At 44.3% G+C, this 26,103-nt stretch overlaps 2 protein-coding genes across 2 annotated transcripts in view; one reads left to right on the forward strand and one right to left on the reverse strand.

The window, feature by feature from the left end:
• The window catches only part of APCDD1L (APC down-regulated 1 like), a 215,939-nt gene that overhangs the window by 19,663 nt on the left and 170,173 nt on the right, over positions 1–26,103 (forward strand). The gene's annotated exons all lie outside the window — the stretch shown is intronic.
• Positions 1,047–25,953, reverse strand: VAPB (VAMP associated protein B and C). Its single transcript, XM_065754451.1, has 6 exons — positions 25,789–25,953; positions 11,855–12,007; positions 5,738–5,841; positions 4,066–4,146; positions 2,895–3,071; positions 1,047–1,541 (listed from the first exon to the last, which is right to left on the reverse strand). Exons 1-6 carry the CDS (start codon positions 25,844–25,846, stop codon positions 1,383–1,385), a joined length of 732 nt encoding a protein of 243 aa, XP_065610523.1. The 5' UTR covers positions 25,847–25,953; the 3' UTR covers positions 1,047–1,382.

The following is a 26,103-nucleotide window of genomic DNA, read 5'->3' on the forward strand; positions in this document are numbered from 1 at the left end:
TCAAAAGCTTCTTCGTCTACCAAGTCCAACACGTTAAAGCACACAGAGATGGTGCGTGTTGAATTACCTTTGCTTCACTTCCAACACGTTAGCACATCTTAACTCATGAATCCAAGTGCACTGAGAAACGTGAAGTTACGCAGCACTCAGCTCAGCTCCTGTGCAAGCACGCCGAGCAGGGCTCCCACATGCATTTAAAAACGCAGCAGGGAAACGTCTTCCAGCTCCTGCTGCCCCTATGCCATAAACAAAGTTGACAGATGATGCTGCTCCCTCCCCTCCAAAGCTATCAGAGCATGACAACAGTAACAAAAGAAACATTAATTTGGGGGCTTTATTTAATTTCTTTTTTTTCTTTTTTTTTTTTTAGATGCTACATCATCAAACAGGATTGGTCTTTTTACGGCATAGGACTAGTTTACTACTAATATTTTTTCCCCTAGATAGACTTATTTACATACAAAAACAGTTTCCTGACCACTGTTTCCCCAATGCTCAGATGATCAAAACTCCCCACAATTGTGTAGTGCCCAAAACTACAGGAGGCAGAAGAATCTTGCATCACTACAGCAGCAGAATTTTAGTTCTAGTCACTGGCTTTAGAACAGGTGCCTTTTCATACCATAAAGCATTAGTCAATTTTGTGACAGGAAGGAAACATGAGATGAAATACATTAAATAAGTTAAATATGCATTAAACATCTCTGAATAACATTTTAATTCAACTATATGAACCAACAGCAGTGTAGCTTGGTCCCTCCATACGAACAAGGCATGGACTTGTACTCCAAACGAGCCCCATGCCGGGCAGTGCTCGCCTCCTGACGATGCACATTCAGCTCTCTCCAGCTTCTCACTATTCACTGAAGTGTCAAGAAATTGGTAACTTGCACAGAGTTGAAGACACCGACAGAAAAACTGTTAAATTTATGAGCAGAATGGTGGATTAATCTATTTTACAGAAGTTATCAACACCTCCTGCCTAACCCAGCTCCAACATCCGATAGGGCCAGCTCCAGCAGTGGAGGAATCATTCTGTTTTTCTATTTTTCCTTTTTTTTTTTTTTTTTTTTAAAAAGAGGTAATCCAGCAACATGTACCAGGGACTAAGAATGTTTAAAATGACATATACAATATTTCATTGTAGTGTTAAATCATTATTTTCTTCCCCCTTCGTCTCTGAAGAATATTCTTGCATTCATTCCCTCATTGTACTTTAAACTTTCTAGATTATGTTACATAGTATTTGTGCAGGGGTAATTTAAAGGCAAGACCTGTGAGATGTCATACATTAATTTTTTTTTAAACACTGTTATGAATAAATTTAATCCAATGATATGGCAGAACCATCAAACCAATTTACAATTTCCAGCATGCTGCCTCTACAAGGCTATTTTTCCTATAATTACACCAATGACAAAGAACAAAACCACCAAAGCAAGTAGTCTGGAGCTGTGCCCCTCGTCCTTGACAGCAGCTGCAGAAGCAGATATTGGGTTGTTTGTCTGGGGTGCCTTCCTCATCCGAAGCCCATCTTCTTCCTAAAGGAAGACAGATTAATTACTTCTACTGAGAGAAAAAGGGGGATTGAAAAGTTTAAGAAATGGAAGCAAGAGCTGTCGGTTTATACACTAAAAAGTACTCAAGAAACAGAACTGTAATAAAAGTTACTGCAGCCTTAAAATCTGACAGATGAGAAATTCAAAGCACCCAAGCAGTGTTTTTCCACTTCTGAATTCAGAGAGGCAACTCATTTTCTCCAGGAACACTTTAAAAGTCACCAACTACATGACACCTCACTGCTGCTATAAACCTGGATGGGGGATAACTGACTCTGTAAACAATGATTACTGCAAATAATTACTGCTAGAGAACAAACTTCTCATTTAAATATTCCACTTCCTCTATCTCGTCTGGCACTGCCAGCACCCGGTGGCTGGCAGGAATTTTACAGCTTGCTGAGATTTTACAGCTGTTTCTAACACTTTGCAAAAAGAAACGAGCAGCTGACAGCTCTGTGCCATTACCACAGGATGTCTGCTCAATTCTGCCCCCTTACAGTGCCTTTATTCTGCCCCAGCTGAAACCAGGACAACTAACTTGAAAAAAAAGAAACAAAACACAATCATAGAGCATTTATTGTACTGGGAGACACGAGAACCACAACAAAGGAAGTTAAGCTCGTGTCTCAGCTATATACACATTACTTCTGTGAACAAAACACAAATGTTTCACAAGTGTTTATAAGGAATTTCTTCAGGCTGTTTCTGCAAGGCTGGCTGCTTCTGGCTTGCAGCCAGCCTTGCAGCACCAGAGCTGACAGGACAGAGTTCCTTTCATTGGGGCCACATTTTCCACAGGTGCTGATACCTGTGACAAAAGACATCTATAATACCTGAAACCAAAACAGGTCTTCAGCGGGGTGATAATGGTTTCTCATCTGTCTGTTCTCACAGTGATGTGATGAGCATGAACAGAAGCACATTTCTTGTGTTACTTCAGCCAAGTCAAGGGCATGCTACAGGTGTATGACTAACATGCAGCACTGGCACAGTGCTCAAGCTCCCATCAGTCCCAAATCCCCATGCTGCACAGGGCCAAATCCAACAGTGAATGCTTAATTCAGACTCAGGAAATTAGGTGGGAAAAAAGAAATAAAATTGAGTGGGGATTCACTCCTTTGGGTTGCTATCCATCAGCTTTCTCTGATCGCATGAGTGGTGTGTTCCTTTAAGAAGAACCATCAATTTTCACACTTTTTTTCTGGCTTTATAGAGAGAAACTTAAACCATCCTTTCATTGATTGATGACATTAAAATATCATGCCAATGAGAGGCAACCAAACCTTTCAGTCTGAATCTCTTATGTCAGGAGAGAAAAGAAAGAATCTTTACCTTAAACTGTTTATTCTCCTCTCGTAACCTCTGAACTTCTACTTGAAGCCTCTTATATTCTTCCATTACTTTCTTAACTTCAGTGTCATCCAAAGAAGAACTTATTGATTTAGACATTACAGAGGAATCTGTCTTTGTTGCAGTTGTGGATACAATTTTATTTATTTCTATGCCATGCTGTAAAAAAAGGACAGAGTGATTTCTGGTTAGTTATTAACACCATACTCAGGAGAAGAATCAAGTAACATTTCCTGTTTGTACTCAAAATGTGCCTTTATCAAAAGAAGCAAGCAACATTTTTTCTTCTTCAACCTTGATTTCCCCTTCCTGACCTGAACTCCAGATCAGCAGCAGTAACTGCAGACTGAAGGACCCCCAGTTTTCAGTCCCTGCACATATGTAAAAGGAAATACCATCAGACCACGCCTCACAATAATGGAAATGAGACTTATTTGCTGAATTCTGCTTGGACTCATGGTGCTCTCCTCACCTTTCCCTCTCCAAGCACAACACAAGCAGCTGTTCCAAGAAGCAGCGTGTTGTCAGGAACCACCCAGCTGCTCTGCTGCAGATCTCTCACCCTTGCCCTCCCACTGCTGGCTATCACCTCTCCATCCTTCTGTTCTTCTGTGGTGACACAGGGACTTCCAGTCCAAGTCAGGAAACAGAAGCTGCACAGTTCCAAAGCCCACTCCTCCTGGCTTTGGATCCCCCCTCTGCTCTGCAAAAGGCCTGTGCTCTAACAAAAGCAAAGTGCTCTTTCCCCACCCGCATTTCCACCAACCTCTTAAAATGAAGCTTTTATTCATAAGGTATCAGGAACTTTTTCCTCATCACATCTCTCAACAGGAAAGCTCTCAGCTTTATTAATATCAATCAGTGCTTTTCTTTTTCTCTTTTTTTTTTTTAATGGCATTTTTACCCCTTGTGATCATTCACTCAACGAAGAAAAAAATCAGCTCAGATATCTCCCTGTGCTTGCAGTGCGCTCACACTGTTCAAATTAGCTGCTAGCAATGTTAAGCACTGCTAAGATTTAAAATGGTTTAATTTCATGTTTTAAAAGAACGATGTGGTCTAGGCTCTGCTTCGTGGCTGTCTGGACACACATGCCATTTTACATGATGTACTGAGGCATTAAGTCACTCGATATGCAGCTAAAAATACTCACAGGCTTATCATTTTCCGTCGGTAGCTCAAACACACACCTAAGTTTTGAATCCATGAGTTCCTCTGGCTTTGCCTCTTTCCACTGGAATAATTTAATATTAAAGAGAAGAGTATAATAAGAGACATCGAAAAGGTAACGTATCATATAAACAAATGGCACCATCTTAGGGAAACTCCACAAGTGTTTATCACATTACCATTAAGCATACACAGAACCAAAAATGAAAAGCAAATGCACAGCCGAGGGTAGCTCAGAAGAGCAGACACTATCACTCTTAATAGACTGAAACTCAGACAGGTAACTTATGAGAGAAAAGGGAGTCCTCATGCTTCTCCTCACTCTGACCACACTTCTGGTAGCACAGTATCGCTGAGCATATCTCAAGTAGGTGTCAAATTATGGCTAACCTCTGTAACCTGAAGAAGAACCTGACTCATCCTGAACAGCCGAATCGTACTTCAGTGTTTCTCTGTGGCTGAAGTCAGAGTTCTATTTTAAGCTTGTTGGCTGCCTGAGAAGCGCTGAAAGCTTTATAGTACCCCAGTAATTTGTCTCACCTGTTTATCCAGAATAGGGAGATATTTGGAGAGTGGTAACGAAACTGAGAAGTGATCAAATGTTACAGGAAAAGAAATGGTATTGGCCTGGAGAGCTCCAGGAAACTCAAAAGACCATCTAGATCCTTAAAAACATTCTTTGCTAGCAGAATAATATTTTATATGGTACGAAGTAACTCATAAAATTAAAAGAGTTAGAAAGAGATGCAGACGGGGTTATTCACCTAGTGATGCAGACATTTCATTACTATTGCTGTTTCTCTCACTGGATCTGATTTTAGGGCCACTAAACAAACACAGTTCCATAAATCTCTTTCGAAAAGGGAAATTTTCAACTCTACCAAAGTGCCTCAGCTCTGAAGAGCTGTTCAGAGGACGTGTAAAGACTGCTGAAAAAACAAAATTTAACAGCAGCAATAACAAAAACACCAAAAACCATGCTGTGTATCCTAAGGTGGTGGTCTTGATTTTTTAAATGAAGTAATACACATACATTCAAATATACACACAGCCCCAGGTGTTATACAGTAATAAACAATTCTTCTTAGTTACTGTGTCCTCAATAGTTATCAAAATGTTCTCTCAAACCAACAGAAGTTTGACCAGAGTAAGCTTCCTTTTGCCTTCCTGCAGCAGTAGCAAAACCACATGCTTCTGTTACTCTCACTTGTAATCCATCATACAAGGTCTATATCAGCAGCTTATTCATTTAAGCAACAACAGAAGGGATAAAGAAAAATTCAATACTTGTAAGCCATCTTCCTGGTTCCTGCTGGGCAAAGTTGCTGCTCAAGGGAAGAGTCAAGACAGAGTACAAAGGTGTAAAATACAGAAGATACCACAGACTGTATAATTAGAACACATTGTTCCAGTTTGCCTTTAAAATAACACACATGTCTAAAAAACATTACAACAAGTTAACATGTTCCTTGGCTTGGTGTGCCACTACCAACAGCAGTCCTCTACAGAAGCAAGCACAGCTGCAATGGCAATCTGCTAGCAATCTCAAGGCAAGTTCCACCCTGGTTTCAAAAGAGCCCTGAAGCAATGATGTAAAAGGTCTTAAAAATTACAGAAACAGAAATAAATCCTTTTTATTTACTTTCAATACTTACTACTGCTTCCATATCTGAAGTATCAGCTGGAGCAAACATAGACTGAACCATAAACTTGTGTTTACTCTTCTCATTGGGGTCATAGTCAAAAGGCTGTAGCATCACTGCAAGAAAAACCCCAGAACATTACGTTAATGTCATTGTGATGCACTGTCACACACTGATGACTCGTTACAAGACTTGAGAAATACAAACATCAACAGGATTTCAAGTAGTACATCCCTGTGACAAAGGAGCAGCTGAGATCCAGAGTCTCACTAAAAAAAAATATATATATAAAAGTTAAAAGAAATAATTCTTCAGTCTGCACTAATTTCTGCCTGAGCAGTTTGGAACTGCTGAGCACAATACAGTGTTGTGTACACAAGTATGGTCATCTAATAGCAATTTATAGCAAGCAGGGCAACGTATGGATCTTCAAAGGCAACAGGACAACGTCTCAATGAAAGAATTAAGATTTTTCTCCATCCTTGAGATACAAGTAACATGCCAGCACCATGATTAGCTGTACAGAGCACGGCTGATGGATCCTGAGGAAGGCTACAGAGCCTGGTAAAGTCAAACACTTTAAATCCTGAGTCTCAAAATTCAGGATGGAAATTTCCTCTACAAAGTTTGAATATCTCATGGTATTTATTTCATCGAGTACTATTTCTCCTTCAAAAATAAGTTGCTGAAAGTTTGTTATCAATACACAGCCAAAAGGTTATGGTTAAAGGGTGTAGAGAAATTATCTCCATCCAGAAACCACAGGAATTATGGATTTTTTAATGCGGAAAACAAGTGTGTTTGAGAGGCAAAGACTTACTGCAAAAATCCTTCTGAGAGATTTAAAATGAAACTGGCACAAACTTCAACAAAACTTCACATCTCATGACCTGTGCAACCACTTCAGGCTCTCCATTCAATCACTATGAACACACACAGTTCAAGACTCGGGATTACTTCCAAGTGCTGGAGTTATTAACATGCACTGAAACACACACACTAATTGCAGGGATCTGTAGCATACAAGTATCATCCAAAGGTCCCATTTACTGCAAATGAAGAAGAGCCAGACCAATCTGTCTCCTTCAAGGAGCAGAACATGTTACGCCTGTGCCATTTTTACACATACAGTCTGTGGCCATCGACAACCACACGCCTTTGAAAGCTGCAGGAAAAAGGAGACAGCAAATAGCCTCAAACGTGCTGTAAAAATTATGATACACTTTAACTTGCCTTACAATAATCAACTATTAGCCCAAAATAAACATTTTTGTTTCAACAGGCTCCATTTAAAACTATTTTTCTGAACAGAAGTGACTGAACTGTGAAAACACGTGCATTTCAACATTGCACCACACGTGACTGAAAAGCAGCAGAGCCATGCTTCTGTCCCCTTAACAGACACCTAGCATTCAGATCAAGTCTACATGACACACAAGAATCAGTGGGTACTTGAAGCTATCCCCTGTTCAGGGAACTTCTCCAGATCTGCAGCTCTATCACTTGGCTTTGCTGAGTGTAAGCACAAGCTCGTTTGAAAACCACTATTTCCCCTGTGATTGTGCTGCTCTTGAACACTGAACTGCTGCTCTGAATTCCACTCACTGAATCAGAACAGCAAGCAGCTAGAGAGGGCTTGACAGTATCAGCGTTGTTAGCACTTGTATTTTTAGATCAATACACGAAAGCCACATCGACACGAATTATTCAGCAAATGTCTTGTAAGCCAGATGGGAAGCTCAGAAATATTTCCTTTGTTCAAGAGGAAACCAAACCATTCAAAACCATTCTGCACATACTCTTGTACTGCTGGGGGTTTCTGTGAAAGAGCAGCCCCATGAAGTGCCCTAATTGCAACACAATTTACTACTACGAGTATGGCTCCTTTGCTTCGACTGGAAATTCCATACCTTCCATGACAACTACATGAAAAGGGTAAGTTTCTACAAAACATCTTTTCAAATCTTAGCTGGCTCAAAGTTCCTGACCAGCTCCCATCAAAACCTCACGCATTCCCTCTACATTGCCCACATCTGATACACAAGGATCTGCAGACAGCAAAGGAGAGTTGGTGACCAGCTGATATGCTTCTTTTTCTGCCAAACGGCTTCATGGTGAAATTAATAACAATATCAACAGCCAAGGAAACCTGAGCCCAGGAAGATGTCAAGCAAAACTCCGACCTTCCCTTCCAAGAGCAGAAGGAAAGGAAAAGCTTCCCTGCTCAGACCGTCAGCAGCCTCCCTCTGGTTTCCATCTAAATTTATTAATGGCTTGTTTGCTTGGTCTTGGACCAACACTGCCCTTACACTTAAATATAAAAGAAGGGGAAGAGTCCTTTACTTGCAGGCATCCCAGGACATCAATCACAGTAACTGTTGGCCTCCTGGTAAACTAAACAAGCCAGACTTGTCTACCCTCTCAGGGTCAGGCCCCCATTCATTCTCTGCACCTGTTCTGGCTTGAATTGAGTTACTCTACATATAACCATGAAATTTTATTAGTGCCTCAGACAACAACATTTACACTCTAACCTCTTCCACTCCCTAGTTTGTTAGCACATACTGCATTTGCCCTATTCACAGCCACATTATGTCAGCAACTTGGTCATCTCTGATGAGTTACGACGCCCCAGTATCACTCATCTAGCTCAGAAAGCTTGCAATTACAGAAGAAATCCAAGTACACGATTCTGCAGTTTTTATGACAAAACTCATCCTGTTTCTCTTATTGAAGCCTTCAAGGACACCCATCTCCTGCTGTATATCTTTGGCCTTTGAATTTTACATCACTGTAAGGGTTTTTGGTGTCCTCTTTTTGAGCCAGAATTGCTTACAAAAGCATTTAACAAGATTAATACCAAACATCACCAGCAATTTCTATTATCACTTGAAAACCATACATCCACTGCAGCACTGTTTACTCTGGTCTGTGAGCCTACTCTGGTTTTATTGACAGGTTTCCTACACGGTGTTGTATGGAATTCTTACAGTCTGGCAAGATCAGACCTTCCACAGACCTCACCTTTACACAGCAGTGCCACCAGTGCCACGGGCTGAGCTCAGACAGCATCATGCACCCTTCACCTCTTCCACTGTACACCTAGCTGCAGACATCAGCACCTGCTTCCAGTTTCTCACTCTTCCTCTGGAATCCGTTTATATCTTTTATTTAGATTTCAACCCCTCCGAAGCCACAAAATCAGCTGCCTTTATTCAAATAAGACACATTTAACAAAAACAGAACAGGTGCAGGTAGCCTTCTTTTCCAAGTACTTACAACCAAACGCAATCAAACAGGGTGACAGCACACATACACATCCTGACAGTTATATAAACTCAGCTGTTAAAACTACACGCCATTACGTAACAGGTGAAAACATGGACTACAAACCTGACACTGCAGCAAGCAGTGCATGCTGACAGGGCCCTAAATGCTGGTATTTAGGAGCAGTTGTGATAGGGCAAAAGAAGCAGTACCCAACACTTCAGTTTGCTTTTCTAATGCTTTATGTGTGTGAAATGAGCCAACACACTAGCATGAAAGAATGATGTGCTAGCTGCCTCTACCTAAGGCCAGAATACCTCCTTGTGAACTTCCACCAAAACAGGACACTCCCGTGGAGCTGTATGTGAGAAAGGCACTCAGGTCACTGCCCCGATCCCAACCATCTGTGATGTTCTAAGAAACTAATAAAGCTTCACATCACTGTACTTGGCACTGAGACATTCTGCAGGCAGGAGGTGCACTGTCAACGCAGTGCTACTGTGTTGAAGTCAGTCAGAAATTCTCAAGAGAACAGACTACATACAGAAAACACAGCCCAATCAGTTTGGGTGTCTGGAAGTTATAATTGAATTAGCTATCTTCTAATAACTTCTCATGAGTAGTATTTTCACTAGGTTTAGAAGAATTCAAACCCTATTTTAATGCCTTGTGTGAGACATGAATTATCTGACTGAACAATAGCTGATGCAAAGAAAAATGTTCTATTTATATTTCAGTTTATTAAATCCCAAATCATTCCTCTGTCCTTAAGCAGCATTTCTCCAAGGGAGAGGGTTAAACACACCTCCTTCATTTCCAAGATTATGAAAGTTAATGAAAGCTCCCCTTTCGTTTGCCAACATCCAGAAGATCCCACCTGCTGATCACAATCAATGATGCTGATACCTTCAGTACCAAAATTAAGTCCCACACATGGTCCAAGGAAGCTACCAAGACTGCAACATATGTGACTTTACTAAATAGAAATTCAACCACAAAACGAGATGATGGCAGCTTCTATTTAGAATGGGTTTGAAATAACTCTAGAATTCTCCAGAATTCAAAATGGGAAATTTTAGGTCACATCTTGGACTGGCTCCATATTCTGTGTGGCATGCTGCTGGGAAGAATGGGGTTGGAAAAGCACATAAGATGTGGGTTCACACAGCACTTGCCTATCCTACATTCTGCTCGAGGCAGAGTGAAGGGTCACCGTAAGCAGAAGTTTAAGAAAAAACTCAAGGTTGAGATCATGAAGACATTTTAAAAAGCATGCTATTTGCTAGCAAAGGAAAAGAGCTTTTAATTTTCAAAGTTCATCTGAGAGATGAAAAGAATTCCCATCTTTATAGTATAAGATAACATGTAGCTAGAAACCATGCTAATTTTCATTAACGCTTCACTGACTTCAATGCATTTAACATGCTGCCTGTAGCTAGCATAGATGACAGACAGCTTTACTTGGGAATTTTCCCCAGTTTTAAAAATTTCAATTCCTCTCTAGGGACGTTTCCCATTTACATATTAAGTCATTTCAGAGCTCACTGCATACGTGCTATCCTCCTCCTGAAGCAGAACTGCTCCGCCTTCCCCTCGCTGAAGTACACAGCTTGGCACCTCATGCTCCAGAAATTAAGTGCAAGTGAGGCTCAGTTCTGCAATCATTTGCACAATGAATGTGACACAGTGGAATATCCAAAGAGAAGAGATCAATGAATGTGTAAATGCAGGTACGTCAAGAGGAGTTAGAGGACTACAGTCTTTCATATTACAGATACTATCAGTTTTTATTTTGTTCAAGCAACATCTTCAAGAACAAGGTATTTATAAATTTTATACTTTGTTCATTAAAAGCTGAAGTTCTAGTTTTTAACTTTTTGATATATTTGTTTTGCAAGTAGAAGCAGTATTTATACCTCACAAATAATTTATTCCATGTCAAAAAAGCTTGGTAAAAGACTAATTGATAGGTTATACGTTTTGTTATAGGTGATTTTTGTTGTGACCATCCTCCCATAGGCCAGTCGCTCATCTGCTTCTATTATGCAATGTTAAAAATTAACTGAAATAGAGAGAATGAGTCTTCAGAAATCATTCCTGTAACTCAGAAACCAGACCTTATTTCTGCAGCCTACCACTATGAAACGCTTTGAAAGAGTCCTTTAGATTATAAAAATACTCAGTCCTTTATGCTTTCAATGTAACCCACTCCTTTGTTTTTCCATTACCAAACTTTGGCAAGTGAAGAGCTACTGACTCATTAGAGAAAATCATTAACCTTTCGTATGAAATAGCAAAGTCACTTGATGTTTCTAGCACCAAAGCATATTATATCTCCAAGGAACACAAAACAAGCATGGTTTCAAAATAAATGTTTTCTTTAATAGTTGGTTATATTAGGTAGTCTGGCAACCAACTATCAGCCTAAATTGGCGTGGCTGGAGTCCACCCAGTTTTATCCCTCCCTCGATGTGCCTGTCCAAGCACTCGTTTGATCCTGCACTGAGCTGGTTCAGGAAGTTAAACTGGCAAAAAGCTAACTCTACAAAAATAATCCCAGTGGGAGGGTAGGGCTGCAGCAGTACCGCCTTGGACAGGCTGTTGGAGACTGCTATGGAACCATATAAATTATTTATATGCTCTTCCTACCTCCCTCAAAACAAGATGTCAAAACAAACCCATTATGGCTAGAGCAGAAATAAGGGAAGTAAAGATCCATGAGATGGCTGCTTCTCCATGGAACGGTAACCTCCTGCTTTTACAAGTGTTCCACACAATACTTTTGTATTGCAAAACACTCCAAAAAACAATTCATTCAATGAAGTCATTTTCAATTACCAAAGAATTGCTTGTATGACTTACCAGAAACATTAATTGATGTTCCTGCATCAATAATTCCACTGTTAGGCCTTACACAGTATCTACGTGGTGCCGTGGTCTTAACTTTGAAGCACACGTTTCTGTCTGTAGGGTTGCCGAGTTTCAGGTTTGTGGTGACGACATCTGTGAAAGGACCTAAGGAAGAGCAAAAGCAGATTTTAGATTGCAACAGAAAGCACTTGTCAAGCAGAGGCTAAGCAGGTTACAAATCTCTGCTCCCAAATCTTATAAAGTAATTAGATGTTCAATTCCCATCTATGGCACATACAGATAACCATGCACGCTAAGTCCAGGATGTAGTGAGGCTGCTGAGCATGACTGTATGCTCACAGCACAACAGCTCATCATTAATAGCAAACAAAAAGCAGGGAACCATTTATATGTGCTGCCAACACAACAACATGGCATTCAAATGAAGCCAAATTCTCTGCTGTACTGGTTATTCCATCCTAACCACCGAGTCACTCAGGCTCCCAGAGATACCATGCATACCTATGTACAGACAGTGAGCAGGGGAGATGACTCGAGTCTACAAATATCAGTACATAAACTGGACCTTGCATTTGTAAACTGCACATGGAAGCTGTGCCTCCATGAAGCTTTCTACCTGGCATTTAGAAAGGTTGTGCCAAAACCAGCAACGTGAGCGTCCACTGTACACATGTGCTTGTTTTTAAGTAAACCTTCTGGCTATGAGAAATGGTACATCAGAAGAGATCTTCATTAAAAAATCCAGCCTCACTGAGACAGGAAATAACCACGTGGAAACGGGGAAATTCTTGGGTGCTGACAGCGTGGCACTGAGTTCTGCTTTAGCACAGTCAGAATCAGACCGCTGTCAAGTTCAGCAACAACACGTGGTAATTTCTCACAGGCTCACTACCTAGTTGGAACCATCAAAATCCCTTGGGTCAGGGGAAAGGCTAATTACTGATTTTCTACAAGACACAGACAAATTAGGCAGGTGATGTGTGACTGCACTCCTTGTTCAGACTGCAGAGAAATAAAATTAAGGAAATGTAAACACTCTTTGATCAGCTGTCTTCTGCACAAAAGTCGTTGTTTGATAACTGAATAAAATACATTCACCTATCCTCAGGAATAAAAGTAAACTTGAAAAAGAAAACAACAAAAAAATACACGCATGGTTCTCAACTGGCTCACTTGTGCAAACAAGATGGGTTCTCAATTGCAGCAGGGATGGCTGAAAATCACCTGTTTTCTTTTCCACAAATTTAACACACAAATTCATCTCCTAAGATGTCACTGAGCACAAATGACAAAGCATTGCTGTCCTGCAGCCTTCACCCACAAAACAAATTATTTAAAATATTAATTTAAAAACACAAATCAACCAAACAAAGCGAAACCATCATACCACCACTCTGCTCAGCCAGCAGCATGGCAGCATTCTGCCTGCTCTCTGCATTCACAATACAACCTGGCAGCAAAATAACTGAAGCAATAAGACATTCAGATCCAATGATAAAGATCCAAACCCATGCCTGGTGAAACACAAAGAGAGAACAAGAATGAAATAAAGCTGTCAAAAGTTTTGTCTGCGTTCTGCATGCAGTCCTCTGATGGAAAACAACTGAGCAGAAGCCAAGAGCTGTTAAAGGAGTTAAACAAGCCCAGCTCTCAGAAAAACCCAGCAAAGGTATGTAAAGACAGTAGCAGATCTTTAAGGTAGACCTAATTGGGTCCAACATTTCAGAAGAAATTACTTGATGCCTTAACATTATGAATGTCCATTTACAAAAATTAGTGTGAGCTACTCCAGCAGAGAGGGAAGCTCATCTGCACACAGCCCTGCGTGTGCAGCTGCATCCTCAACAGAGCTTTACTAGTCTGCACGCTGGGACAGATTTCCTGTGGGAAATACCATGTTTTTACTTGGCTGATCCACAAATGCATGTGAGATTTGTGTGCCCCAGCACAGAGCTGCTGTTTGTAATAGTAATACAACAATAATTCTGTGTGTCAAATAATTGCCAAATGGATTTACTTATTGCTAACATAGACCATACCAAAATACTTGGCAGCAAAACCTTCCAACAGACTGAAATAATTTCTTCTTGTCTGCTCGACTTTCCCTCTGCTAGGCTACAGAATGTTTTTTAGATACATTTTCCCCAAATTACAGGTTTTACAGGTCAGCCAGCACAACTGCACCACGGGGCTGACGTCTGCTTTCAGCAAACCCGTACCCAGCACAGCGCTGCTATTCGAATAGCAGAGCGAAGCAAATAGGAACAGACAAGCGCAGGATTAAAGTGCCATTACAGGTGTTTTGAAGTACATAAGAGAAGGAGAAATAAAGTACAGAGTATAAGCGGGGTAATCGGGGCACAGCGATGCAACACTATCGGCCTGCTTGGCCTGCCTTCCAGGAGCGAGCACCACGGCCTGCCAGCTCCGGCCGAGGCGAACCCCGAGCACCTGCTGCTCACGGACTGAGGCCTGGCTCAGCCTGCCAGGGGAGCCTGCTGTGGGAACTGGGGGATTGGCCTTTGCTTCCTACAAGATGTATGAACAGCAGCTGAGGTCACTTGGCTCAGCCCAGAGGAGGCAGAGGACAGGCCTCAGGGCGGCTGCAGCTCTGCTCTCTGGTGACAGCAGCAGGCCCAAGAGAACGGCATGGGGCCGTCAGGGGACAGAAAGGTGTGGGCTGGAGAAAGGCTCTGCCACAGAGGGTGGTGGGCACAGTCCTGAGCTGCCGGAGCTCAGGGGGCACTGGGACACCACTGTCAGACACTGGGTTTGGATTTTGGGTGGCTCTGTGTGGAGCCAGGGGTTGGACCCCACGATGCTGCGTCTGGGTTTGAGCAGGGTGGTTTTTTTAGGTAGGGTCACACACCTATCTCAGAGCAAAGCCTGTCAATGCAGGGCATTGGGTCTTCTGGAATCAACTCAGAACAAAAGAATCCTTTTGCAATTGTTTTCATTATTTCTAGAAAAGTGAAACTTCTATTTCTGTAAAACTAATCCAGCAGGCTTAAAGGCAATTACTCCTGTTTATATAGATCATGAAAAAAAATGCCACTGGTGCCAATGAGAGGACAAAGCGATGGGAAACTCGGGCTGTATGTGCATCACCTGGCACGGGGCTGTCATGGGAGGGAGCAGCCCAGAAGGAAGAGTGTAACAAACTGAATTTGGTGGTTAAAATTTGGAATATTCCATGAGGGACCAACTTCATCCTGCAATTAGAATGAAGTCAACTTATCTTAATGAAGGACCGAGCGTCTACTAAACAGCAGGCACTAAAATAAAAACAAAAACACAACAAACCCCAACCCACCACAGATGGCTTATTCATGACAAACAACAAGTATAACCATTTCTCATGGGGTGACTCTTTATCAGGGCTAGTTTCAAGCTACAGCTTTAGCTTTGCACCCAGAAGTCACATATACAAGCTTTCACGTTTGAAGATCACTGCGCTATCTCAGAATTTGCCATGCTCCATTTCTGATTCAAACACCAGAGCTGTATCAATCTTTCCTAAGACTGTCATTCTGCAGTAAACTGCATTATAATACCCCAGATCATTTTAGTAACCGTACAAAAGTCTGAGAATTAGGTCAAAAGAACATGATGTCAATGCTATTTAAATTTTAAATAAGTCTCACTGCAATAAAAAGAAGTGCATGTAATTGAAACAGCAAACCCCAGCTGATAACTCTTTGGTCAGCACAGTGCATGCTAAGTTTCTTACCACCATGCTAGCAGTAACCACATTACACAGCTACACTCCTTGAGCAGATCCGTATCACAACTGTTCTCAACCAAAATTTCTAGCTTCATTCTGGCAAATAAACCATCCTCATATACATGTACTTCCAGTGCAGCAAGACTACTGCTGCAGCACGATTTGGTGTGTGAAAGAAGTGAGCATAAGAATTGGAGGCAGAGCTTGGATGGCACACGCTTGGCAGGAGATTTCAAACTAAACAGATACAGTCCTCTGCAGATCTGCATGTACAAACAATGCTACCAATACCTTTTTATCGTTAACTGCAAGCATTAGTTGGGCCACAGTCCCATGGTCAGTTTATTTGTGCACCAGTCTGTCTCACTGCTGCAAAGGGAGGTGGCCTGACCTCTCATTTCCACCAACTGCTTGAGCAGTGTTCATCTGCTGCACCGACAACTGAGCCAGGAGCTTCTTAGGCTGGAAATTAATCCACTTAGAAGATAGGGAGTGAGAGAGGGGGCAGTGGGGAAGGGAGAAAAGAAAATCAGTTTTCAGCCAGACCAAGCAGTGCTCAGACATCAGCATCAGCAACCTGCACCTTCCTGCACAGCAGACTTCTGCTGAATTAAGGTAACAAGGTCTCCTACTTAGCAGGTTAAAGCTAGCACATTTAGGCACACACTATGCAGTCATGCATCCTCTTGAAGTGCTGGCATTGTTGTTTGAAGCAATGAAGGCACATGCCTAGTTTTTTGTTTTGTACTTCAATCTAAGTGCAAATTCTTATCTGCTTAATGCTGGACATCCCCCTAAAAAAGTATGACGTTACTGAACTAGTATTTTTCAGAGCAAATGCACTGAAGTATCATGATACAATCACTGATGAAACTGTCAATCACTAAGAGGACTGCAAATAAAGCCCCACCAGCCTGCACAAGTTATTCTCAGAACATCATAGATGCACTTTCATCACCTGTCCCTAAATAAGTTTTCACCACTCCAACTCAGCACCACAGACACGTATTGGCAGACATGGTACCCAGATGCAGGCAGAAATAAAACTGGAGTCCCTATGCAACAATGGGAGAGAAGGACATATTTCACCATGCTTTAATCCCATTGATGTGTCAGAGGAAAGTCATTAATCACCAGACAGATTAATCAACCACAGAACGGTAACCAAGGAATCTTTAAGAAGCAAGACAGTGAAGAGGAAAGTAGAGGAAATCTAGACTGTTTTGTGCTACTCTCAAGAGCCCAAGTCTTACCCTATGTGACCTAACAAGATGATGCCCACATGGAGCAATAATTCATTTACTGACACAGCCATGTGCTCTGCAGACGGTGGGGGCTGTGCAGCATGCTGCAAGCTCCCCCCTTCCCACACCTGCTCACAGCACAAAGTGCTTGCAGGCCAGCAACACCAGTGGCAAAACTAAACATGAGCAGGAGGGCTTGGTAACAGGTGTAGCACTGCCTTACTATATATTTATTTTAAAACTTACATATGAAGTCGATGACCTTTGAAGATAAACACCGACATGTATAAAGCTGAAATGTCAAGCAATGCCTTTCTGAGCTATCAGCCAGGTGCCTGTGAATCAAGGAGTCCAAAGATCCAATCAAAGTCTCCCACCACCCTTACTCATCTTTAGTCAAATCACTCGAGGGCTTGATCTTTTGCTATTAAAAGCCTTAAGGGTTGACAGCAATTCCAAAACAGAAGCAGGTTTGGACCCTTAAAGTTTCCCTCTCTGTGAAGTCAGGAAAATACTTACCTAATTACATAAAATCTTGTGAAGATTAGTGTTTTAGAAAGCAATGGATGCCAAGTTTTAATCACCACCGCCATCTGGCTCTGGAGACATTCATAATTAAGTGAGCATCAGCAACTTTTGAAATCAAAGAAGTTGAAGAAAGAAACAAGAAGCGCCTGTGTTACATAAACATCTTTATTTCACAAGTCACTCACTGGAAGGACAGAGCTAACCCAAATCTGGTCATTATTTTTAAGACAGAACTCAGGCAGCTCTTTACACTTGTGTAAATTGCTCAAACTTTTCAGTCCTCGCTTGGACTTTATATAGAAGCTACTAGAAAGTTGTGCCCTTGTGGGATCACTTCTGTGCCTTACTATGACCATCCTCAGGAAAGAGCCCTCGAAGCAAAGCGAAGAGAGACAAGTGGCCACTTCTGCTTCGCTAAGCTGTATAAGCCATGCTGAAAAGATTGTTTTAAGGGCCATCCAAATCACTCTCCATGCAGTAATTCATGCTGTGAATTTCATTTTTTTTATAACATGTAATCAATAAAATGATCTAAGAGGAGGAAAAAAAAAAAAGGGCACACAGAACACCAGCAAAATTACATGATCAAGGTGCCAAAGTCAGGTCAGGTCTGGCAGTAAATTACTCCGCTTGGATGGATTAATCAGTGTCCTTCCCTGGCCCATTCTGATGCTACTTTTGCCACAGCATGCCTCACATTCAAGAGGGAAAAAAAAAAGGTCAAAAAACAAATACAAGACTGAAAACTATTTTCAGAATAGCTGTTCCTGTGTAACGTTTGTCATCTGCTATTCCTCAGAGTATCATTAACAGTTTGACTTCGCAGCTCTAAGATCTGTCAGACCACACATGAGGTCCCAAGCAAAATGGAAGAATATGTCCTTCCTATAATATTGCTACCAGTGTCATCTAGGGGTTTTCTTCCCCCACCTGATCTCTTCAGATCTTTGTTGGACCCAAACGTTGTTTACAGAAATCTCTGGCAACAACGCCATACCCAAAGAAATACTTACAACATAAAGCAGTTAAAGAACCAAAAGACGGACAGCAGCTGGCTAGCTGTTAGAGGTGTATCTGTTTCAGATGCGCTTTCATACTCCTTTAGAACTGAGTGCCAAACATCTCGTGTTACTTTGTTCATTACACTCACCAACACCACACAAAACAGCTCTCTCCAGGTATGAAAACAGCTCAGGAAACAAGGCTGCACTCCTGATGGAACAGCAGCCACATCTCTTTCAGTAAGCATGAAACACTAAGACCTGTGCATAATAGGACACCTAGTTATTCTGCATAGCTAGGAGCCTCATTCATAGCCAGCATCAAAAGGACACTGAAACAAAGCACGGGCCCCTGGGGAGACACGAGGACACAGCAGCAGAGTGCAGCACGATGGTTTGCTGTGCAGCCTGACGACTGAAGGCACTGGGGAAGCATCTCCCAGCAAGAGGCAGCATAATTTTATCTCCCCCCCCATGCCCCACCACAAACTTCCCTTTTCCTTATACTTCTCGTCAAGCAGTTTTGCCTAGTCTAATTTAATCACTAAATCTCTATCGCAGATGCACACGCAAATGGTGGGGAAGGAGCAACGTAACACCGCTCCAATTTCATGCTCATAAATCCTCTCCAAACAGACACATCTGAGGTGCAACTTAAATAGCAACTGTGCAAATATTTTAAGTGCAGAATTATGCCTGAACTGCAAATACCAAAAGAAAAGAGCAAAATTAGAGATTTTGGGATGCACAATGTGTAGCTGTTTTTCTAAGTTAAAAAAAACCCAAGCCCACAGAAATTCAATAGGCAGTGAGATACTAATTGCATCCACAAATGAGAAGGAATTGTGAATTTAGCAAGATGCTATTCTGAAGAACCATGTGAAATCAAGCCCATTAACTTAAAAGGTTAGAGTAAAAAATTAGAAAGAACTTAAAAAAAGAGAAAATATACCCACAGTTTATACTGATTGGCACAGAGCAATATATGTGTGAAACTGCATTCTGCAAACCTAGCTCCCCTAAGCGTCACTGCATGAGTGATATCAAGAAGTGCAGCTATAAAAACACTGACATTACTGTCATTAAACCTTTGTTCCTGGTCTGGTGAGTATGCAGGAAGGCCACAGGAGCAGCCACTGCAAAACAGTGAACGTTATGCACGCCAGCATTCTGAAAACATACAACGTGTTGGAAGTCAGAGATCACAACAGCTGCAAACTCAAGCAGAGGAGGGGCAGTCCAAAGGCAGAGCTGCAGGGCTGGGCTCCTGCGAGTGAGGAACAGCAGCAGCACCAAGAGGATGAAATAACTGGTTAGAGGAAAAGAACAGTCAGAGGGAAAACAAATCATTCAGTGGTTGTTCTGTCTTACTTCTTTTTTTAATTAAAGAATTACACAGTCATTTTACATGCCTTCTAAAGCACAACCAACTCAAACTAAGTCTCTAGAAGTGTTTGTGAAAGCACAAGATCTGGCTGCATAGTGAGTCCCACACATTCACGATTTTACATTCTGCACTGAAAGTAAATGGATCTCCAGGCAAACCTCCCCCTCCTCTGTTCTGCACCCCTCGTGGCGACCAACCAAGAAAACAGGATTAAATTTAGAACGATGAAATCTTTAATCCACAGCACTGTGGTGTGAAGGACTTCGGTTACAGCTCAGAAAACTAGACACTGAAGGAGTTTAGCAAAGAGATTATTTTCATAAAGTATTTATAATGACGTGGGATAAAGTCCTGCAGGCAGCAGAGGCACCTAATTTGTATGAATGCTTTGGAGGCCAGAAGAATTACAGTGGAGGTAAGCAATCTTCAGAAGGGCTAGAATGCAGAAAGGACAGATCCAGTCCACTCTCAGTCTGGATCTCATGGCTAGGATAAACACTCCATCACTTCTATCCACGTGTGCTTCAATCCTGCACTGAATTAAACATGGAAATGGTGATTTGCTTTGCATACATTTTCAATGCAGGATTGTGACGGCTGCTCCAGACTGACACCACAAATCCCTCTCTATGAAAGGAGGCCTAGCAGGCCACATCTTCCAACTCAGCAACAGCCCAGACATGTTAAAAAATATTCTGTTTGCCTTCTGTAAAGATCTCAGTCTACAAAGCAGGTACAGAAGGATTTATACATTGAATAAATACTGAATCAAAAGACAGAAGAGATTTGGCACAAATCTGGTCGTTAATTCAGATAAATTGGTACTTCAATATTGATATACATAAGGAAGATAGATGCTGACCACACAGTGCTGTGCATGGCAGCACTGCTGGGGTACCCACCGTCCTTGGAGGGCAGCAGAGCAGAGCTCTCATTGGGAAGGGCTCCTGGCATAACCAAATCCTCACTTCAATCAGCGAGGATTTATTTGGATGGAAAAAAGGGCTCACAGTAGCGTGATGATAATGTGAAAGATCACATTCCCCCCCCCCAAAAAAAAGATGAAATTTAAGTCTGAAGCAACAGCTGTTACCGCAAGCAAAACTGTTGCAAACACCATCAATAAAGCTCTCAAAGCCAACCAACTTCACTGGCAAAAAACACAATAAGGCTGTTTCTGTACCAGCTACAAACTGCTCTCAGCAGTTATTAGTCCTTCCAGCAGGGAGCAAGCACATGGACCAATATGGCAACAGGACAGTAGAAAACAAATGTAACTGCAAGACGTGGGCAGACTGAGCAAGGGTCACTGGACTCCTGCATCGTGTCCAGCTAGGTGAAAAGCTATGTTCATGGGCACACGGAAAGCAAGAGACAAGACCGACCCTCGGACTACTCAGTTTTCTTTAAAAAGTGCATCATAACATCTGCAGAAGTGAAGCTGCTCACTTGATCCAAAGCTCACTGGACACAATCCATAGCTCCCTGAGCCGGGTGTGTACAACAAATGATGCTTCTCCTAAAGCAGTGTTTGTTCACTTGCAAAGTATCCTCCAAATTAAAAATGTGCATGCTAAGACTATCGCCACGCAAGGATCTTCCTAGAAACAGTCCTATTTTGATCCCATTAATGCTTATTCCTTCACCTGCAATTCTCAGAATCAACACAGTACAAAACAGTTCAGAAGACCTTAACCCATACACCACACTAGCTGAACCCTTCAAGTCAGCTGTGAGAAATCAAAGCAGTCTTAGGAGACCTAAATACGTGAATTAAATTTAATAGAAAATGTGGTTAAACTTCATCTGCTCCACACATCTAAAGCAATCTTGAGTCTCTAACCAAAGACATATCCTATTTTAAGGCTCACATTTTTGCTAGCCCGCTCCTGTGCAGCTCCTCTCCCTGTCCCGTGGAGCTGACAGCATCCTGCTTCCATGCACAGGGCAACAGCCAACTAAGGAAGCAAAGAGAAGCACCATCTCCAACTTATTCCACCCTTCCAAAACTGAGATGCACCACAAGACAGCCCCAAGCACTGCTCCTTTAAAGTGAAGAGCCTGTGGAAAGTGATGAAGTAATTATAAAATTAATACATGTGAAATTGGAATAATACAGTGAGATGCTGCAAGCCTGTCCAACTGTAATGAATGCTTAATAGTTAGAATAAGCTATTAATTTCACCAGTGTTGCAGTAATAGCTAGTGTAACATGAACTGCAAATATTTAAACGTCGCCAGAAAATGACTAATGAAATATAGATTCACACAGATTTATGGAGACTGTTACTGAAATATGATGTTCTCCTTTTAAGTGTAAAACTTGGTAATTAAATTCAAATATTCAGAAGGATGTGAGGGATTTCTCATATTTGATCTAGCAGTGACTTCATAAGGAATCAGGCAGAGAAGACGGCAGCAGGCTTTCCAGCAGAAGAGCAGATAGCCATCAGTGCAGCCACGAGAGCAAGGAAACCCAAGTGCTGACTGCCATCACGCTGCGAGCACCAGAAGGGCTCCAAGTGCTTAAAGGAAACACCGCATAAATTCTCAGCTTAAAAGATGCATATGAACGACACTAAGAAGGCAACTTCTCACAACACTGCCAGTATTTCATGTTCTTAAACAAAGCCTGCTCCGGTGGCAGCGATGAGAAATCCCTATTTATCCAACACAGGATGAGCACAGAGTCAGATCCCCCTGCACACTTCGCACAGGCGGCAGCAGGGCGGCAGCTGGAGCTGCACAGTCCGGTCACAACGCCTGCAAAGCACTGAGCCACTCTTCTGAGACCACCAACAGCACTGTTCACACCAGGCCAACCACACTCCACACATTGCTGGGCCCAGCAGCCTCAGCTCTGCACCCGCTAAGTGGTGGACATTCGCCTCAGACAGGAGGCCTGCACACCCACACTGCCTGGATACAGCTTACAGGTACAAGGGGGAGCTCAAACTGGCAGCCACCTGCCTGTGCCATGCAGGCTGCTCCAGCGAAGGCACCATGGCCCAGCACAGCTCTCCGTGCAAGGGAAGCAGCACTGCTGGGCCCGCAGCCAGCACTGCATGGAGAGCACCGCCTGTCCTGCTCCTTTGCTGTGCCCTTTTCTGCGCAGTCAGAGGAGCATCACACACACGCAGGTGGAAGAACACACTCTGGAAACAGGAAGCAGCATTTCCAACAGGCAGCAATTTATGATGGTGAGGGACGAACGAATCCAGCGCTGGGCAGTACTGCTATCTGCCACTTGGGGAGCACTGCAACAGCGAGTGCTGAGTCATTAGTCCCGGCTCACCTGGAGCAAAGCCCTGCGTGCACGGAGCATCCTCTGCCCGCACCACCCCAGGCGTGACAGCCCTCGGCCAACCTCGGCCACGGCACTGCGAAGAGCACAGAACTTCAATCAGCTGAAGATCCAGCTAGTTCTGAAGTGGGTTACAACATAACGGGGTCCTACCAGCCAGAACTAAACCTGCTCAGGTGGGCCCATGGTGCCACACCCCTAACCCCTAGGTGCACCCCTAACCCCTAGGTGGAGGCACTGCCTCCTTCAGTCAGGCCACTGACTACTGCCATCTTACAACCCTGGGCAGGTCGTTGGATGCTCTCTAGTCCTAGATTAACAAAAAAAAAGAAACATAAATGCAAACGTTGTGTGGAACAAATGTGGTCTTTTTCGCCACTCATCACCAACAAAGCCTGAATGATAACCCTGTGGTTCAATGCTTTCTCTCACCCAGGCTGCAGGACAACGCTGAGCAAGCTCCACCCGGCATTAAGAGCACCAACGCACGCATCCTGCAGCACGCAGCTGCACACGGCCACGGGTGTAGGAGGCGAGGAGGAAAGACAACCCCTGTTCACCTTCACATGCTGTGGAAAAGATATTCTGGCACAAATACCCTCTTCGATGTTTCTGCAAAAAGACTCAAAGGCGCTGTTTTTAAAGAGCTCCAAACATGCTCAGGAGTGCTGCACACCAAGGGGTAACTGAACCTTCTCCAAAAATGCCTTCAAATCCTTTTCCAAGTGCAAGCGCTGGCTAACTGCTGCAGTCCGGCACTGGGACACATCACAGAATAAACCCTCACTCACGTATCTTATTCCTGCTGTCAATGCCACACCTCCCTCACCATCTTAAGAATCACACAGTGACAACAGCAGCGCTGCCAACACTCTCTCCGCTTTTCCTACCCACCGCATTTTGACCAAGGCTCCTCCCCACTGCCAGTGCTGTGGAACGGCCCACGGCCTCGCCTGGCCCACGCCCCTGCCCCGAGCTTTCCACTCGTGGCAGGAGCACAGCAGGAGCAGCGGTGCTGCCGCCGCGCATCTGCTCGCTCTGCTCAGAGCGGTGCCTTGCAAATAAACACCACCACCTCCCGAAGGTGAGAAAATCACCGCTGCCACAGCGGCAGGCGGCGTGCCATCGCAAAGCGCAGGACAGGCATTTCTCAGGGCACAAGTCACGGTTCAAATGGGCCTTTCCTGAATGAAGGACAGCGGTCAGCACTCCTGTCAGGAAGGACGGGAGGGCAGAATTTATCGCCAAGGCAGATGAAGGCTATCGGCAGCATTAGGCCTATCTGAACATTAATATTTAAGCAGACATTAAAACTGAGCCATTTGCTACTCGCCTCTAGTCACGCTGTGCTTTACAACACGTTGCTGGCTGCAGGTCGGACACAAAACCTCTGTGGCTGCTGGGTTTAACAGCAGTGGCTCCCTATGGCAGAGGCAGGCAGGCTGGCAGCAGTACCCCACCAAGAGGCAGTGGTAGCACTGTTCTGTACCCACCAAGGCTCGAAGCAAAGCCCCAGACCACAACCAGGTCCCACCGGTTGGTCAGCACCAACTCAGGACACGCACTGTGCCCACCTGAGTTCGGACCTGTCTGCTGGTTGGAAGCAATGCTATCGGTACCCAGAACAAGATGAAAATCAGCTCTTCACATAAACGGTACTGAACAACAGTTTACTTCTAAGCGCGTCTGACTGCGCTGCCGTAAGGACACGCGAGCACTTCAGCTTACAAGGCCACTTCATTCCCGCCTGCATTTATTAGCAGGCTTTTTTGATAAGCCCACCCCGCACTCTTAGTCCTGCTGCATTTATTGCTAGAACCGGGTAGAGCCTTCCCCTAAGCGTAAAACATTACACGAAAGCCTTTTACATAATGAGTAGTTTAACCAGGCGCCAGCAAATAAATCACTCTTTTTAAATAAAGACTCTTGGCCACGTATTCATACGAAGCTGTGAAGTACCTCTAACACCGGGAGCATAAATAAACTCGCCGAATGCTTACTGGTAATCCCTGAGCGTTGTATTACAGCAGCACTATCAGTCGGGTTACAACCCTGGCATTTCAACGCCAGCTGTAACTCAAAACCCATTCAAAAATCTTTATTTGCGGGCAGAACGGAGCTCTGCGCAGGCAGACGGTGCACAGCGATGGGGGCTCAGGGCGTCGTTACGGCGCTGACCACAAAGAAAACAGCCGCGGGTTTCCCGGAGGGAGACGGCACAGCCCCGCGCTCCCCGACGGCCCCGGGGCCGGATCCCTCCGGGCAGCGGCCCCGCGCTACGTCAGCTGCAAAACCTTCTCCTTCCACCACACCTCCGCGGAGGCCGAGGCCCCTCCCGACGCCCGCGGTTCCCTTCTCCCCCCCTCCCGCTCCTTCGGGAGCGGCCCACGCCCTGCGGGGAAGGTCAGCCCGGGGGAACAGCGTGGCTCCGCCGCCGGGAGCCGGGCCCTGCAGGCGGCGGCCGCTCCCCCCCCAGCTCCCCCCCTCTCCCGCGCGGTTTCCCCTCGGCCCCGCAGCGCGGGGTGGGGGCGGGGGCAGAGGCCCGGGGCGGCGGCGGGGACCCCGCGCGTTGGTGGCCGCCTCCCGGGGATGCGGGAGAGGCCGCGGCGCTGAAGGACATTTTCGCGGCGGCGCCCAGCCCCGGCCCCCGGAAAATGGCCGCCGCCGGAGCGGGGCCTGCGGGCGGCGGCAACGCGGGGCCGGAGCGGGGGAGCGGCGGAGGGCGGCGGCCGCGTACCTTTGAATTTGAGCTCGTGCTGCGGTTCGAGGCTGAGGACCTGCTCCGCTTTCGCCATGTTCCTCCTCCTCCGCCTCCTCCTCCTCCTCCTCGGCGGTGGCGGCACCAGGCGGAGAGAGGAAGGGCCGGGGAGGGAGGGGAAGGAAGGAAGGAAGGAAAGGGGGAGGGAGGAAAGGAGGGCGGGCAGGGCGGCGCGCCCGGCCGCTGTGTTCAGCCCCCGCCGAGCGGCTCCGGAGCGACGAAGGGAGCGGCGCTGAGGGCGGCGGAGCGGAGCGGGCGGAGGACGGCACGCGGCGCTCCGGAGGGGGCGGGGAG

This window comes from Cyrtonyx montezumae, unplaced genomic scaffold (assembly GCF_038088225.1).
Source record: "Cyrtonyx montezumae isolate F1298 unplaced genomic scaffold, pur_monq_1.0 scaffold_9, whole genome shotgun sequence".
NCBI lineage: Eukaryota > Metazoa > Chordata > Aves > Galliformes > Odontophoridae > Cyrtonyx > Cyrtonyx montezumae.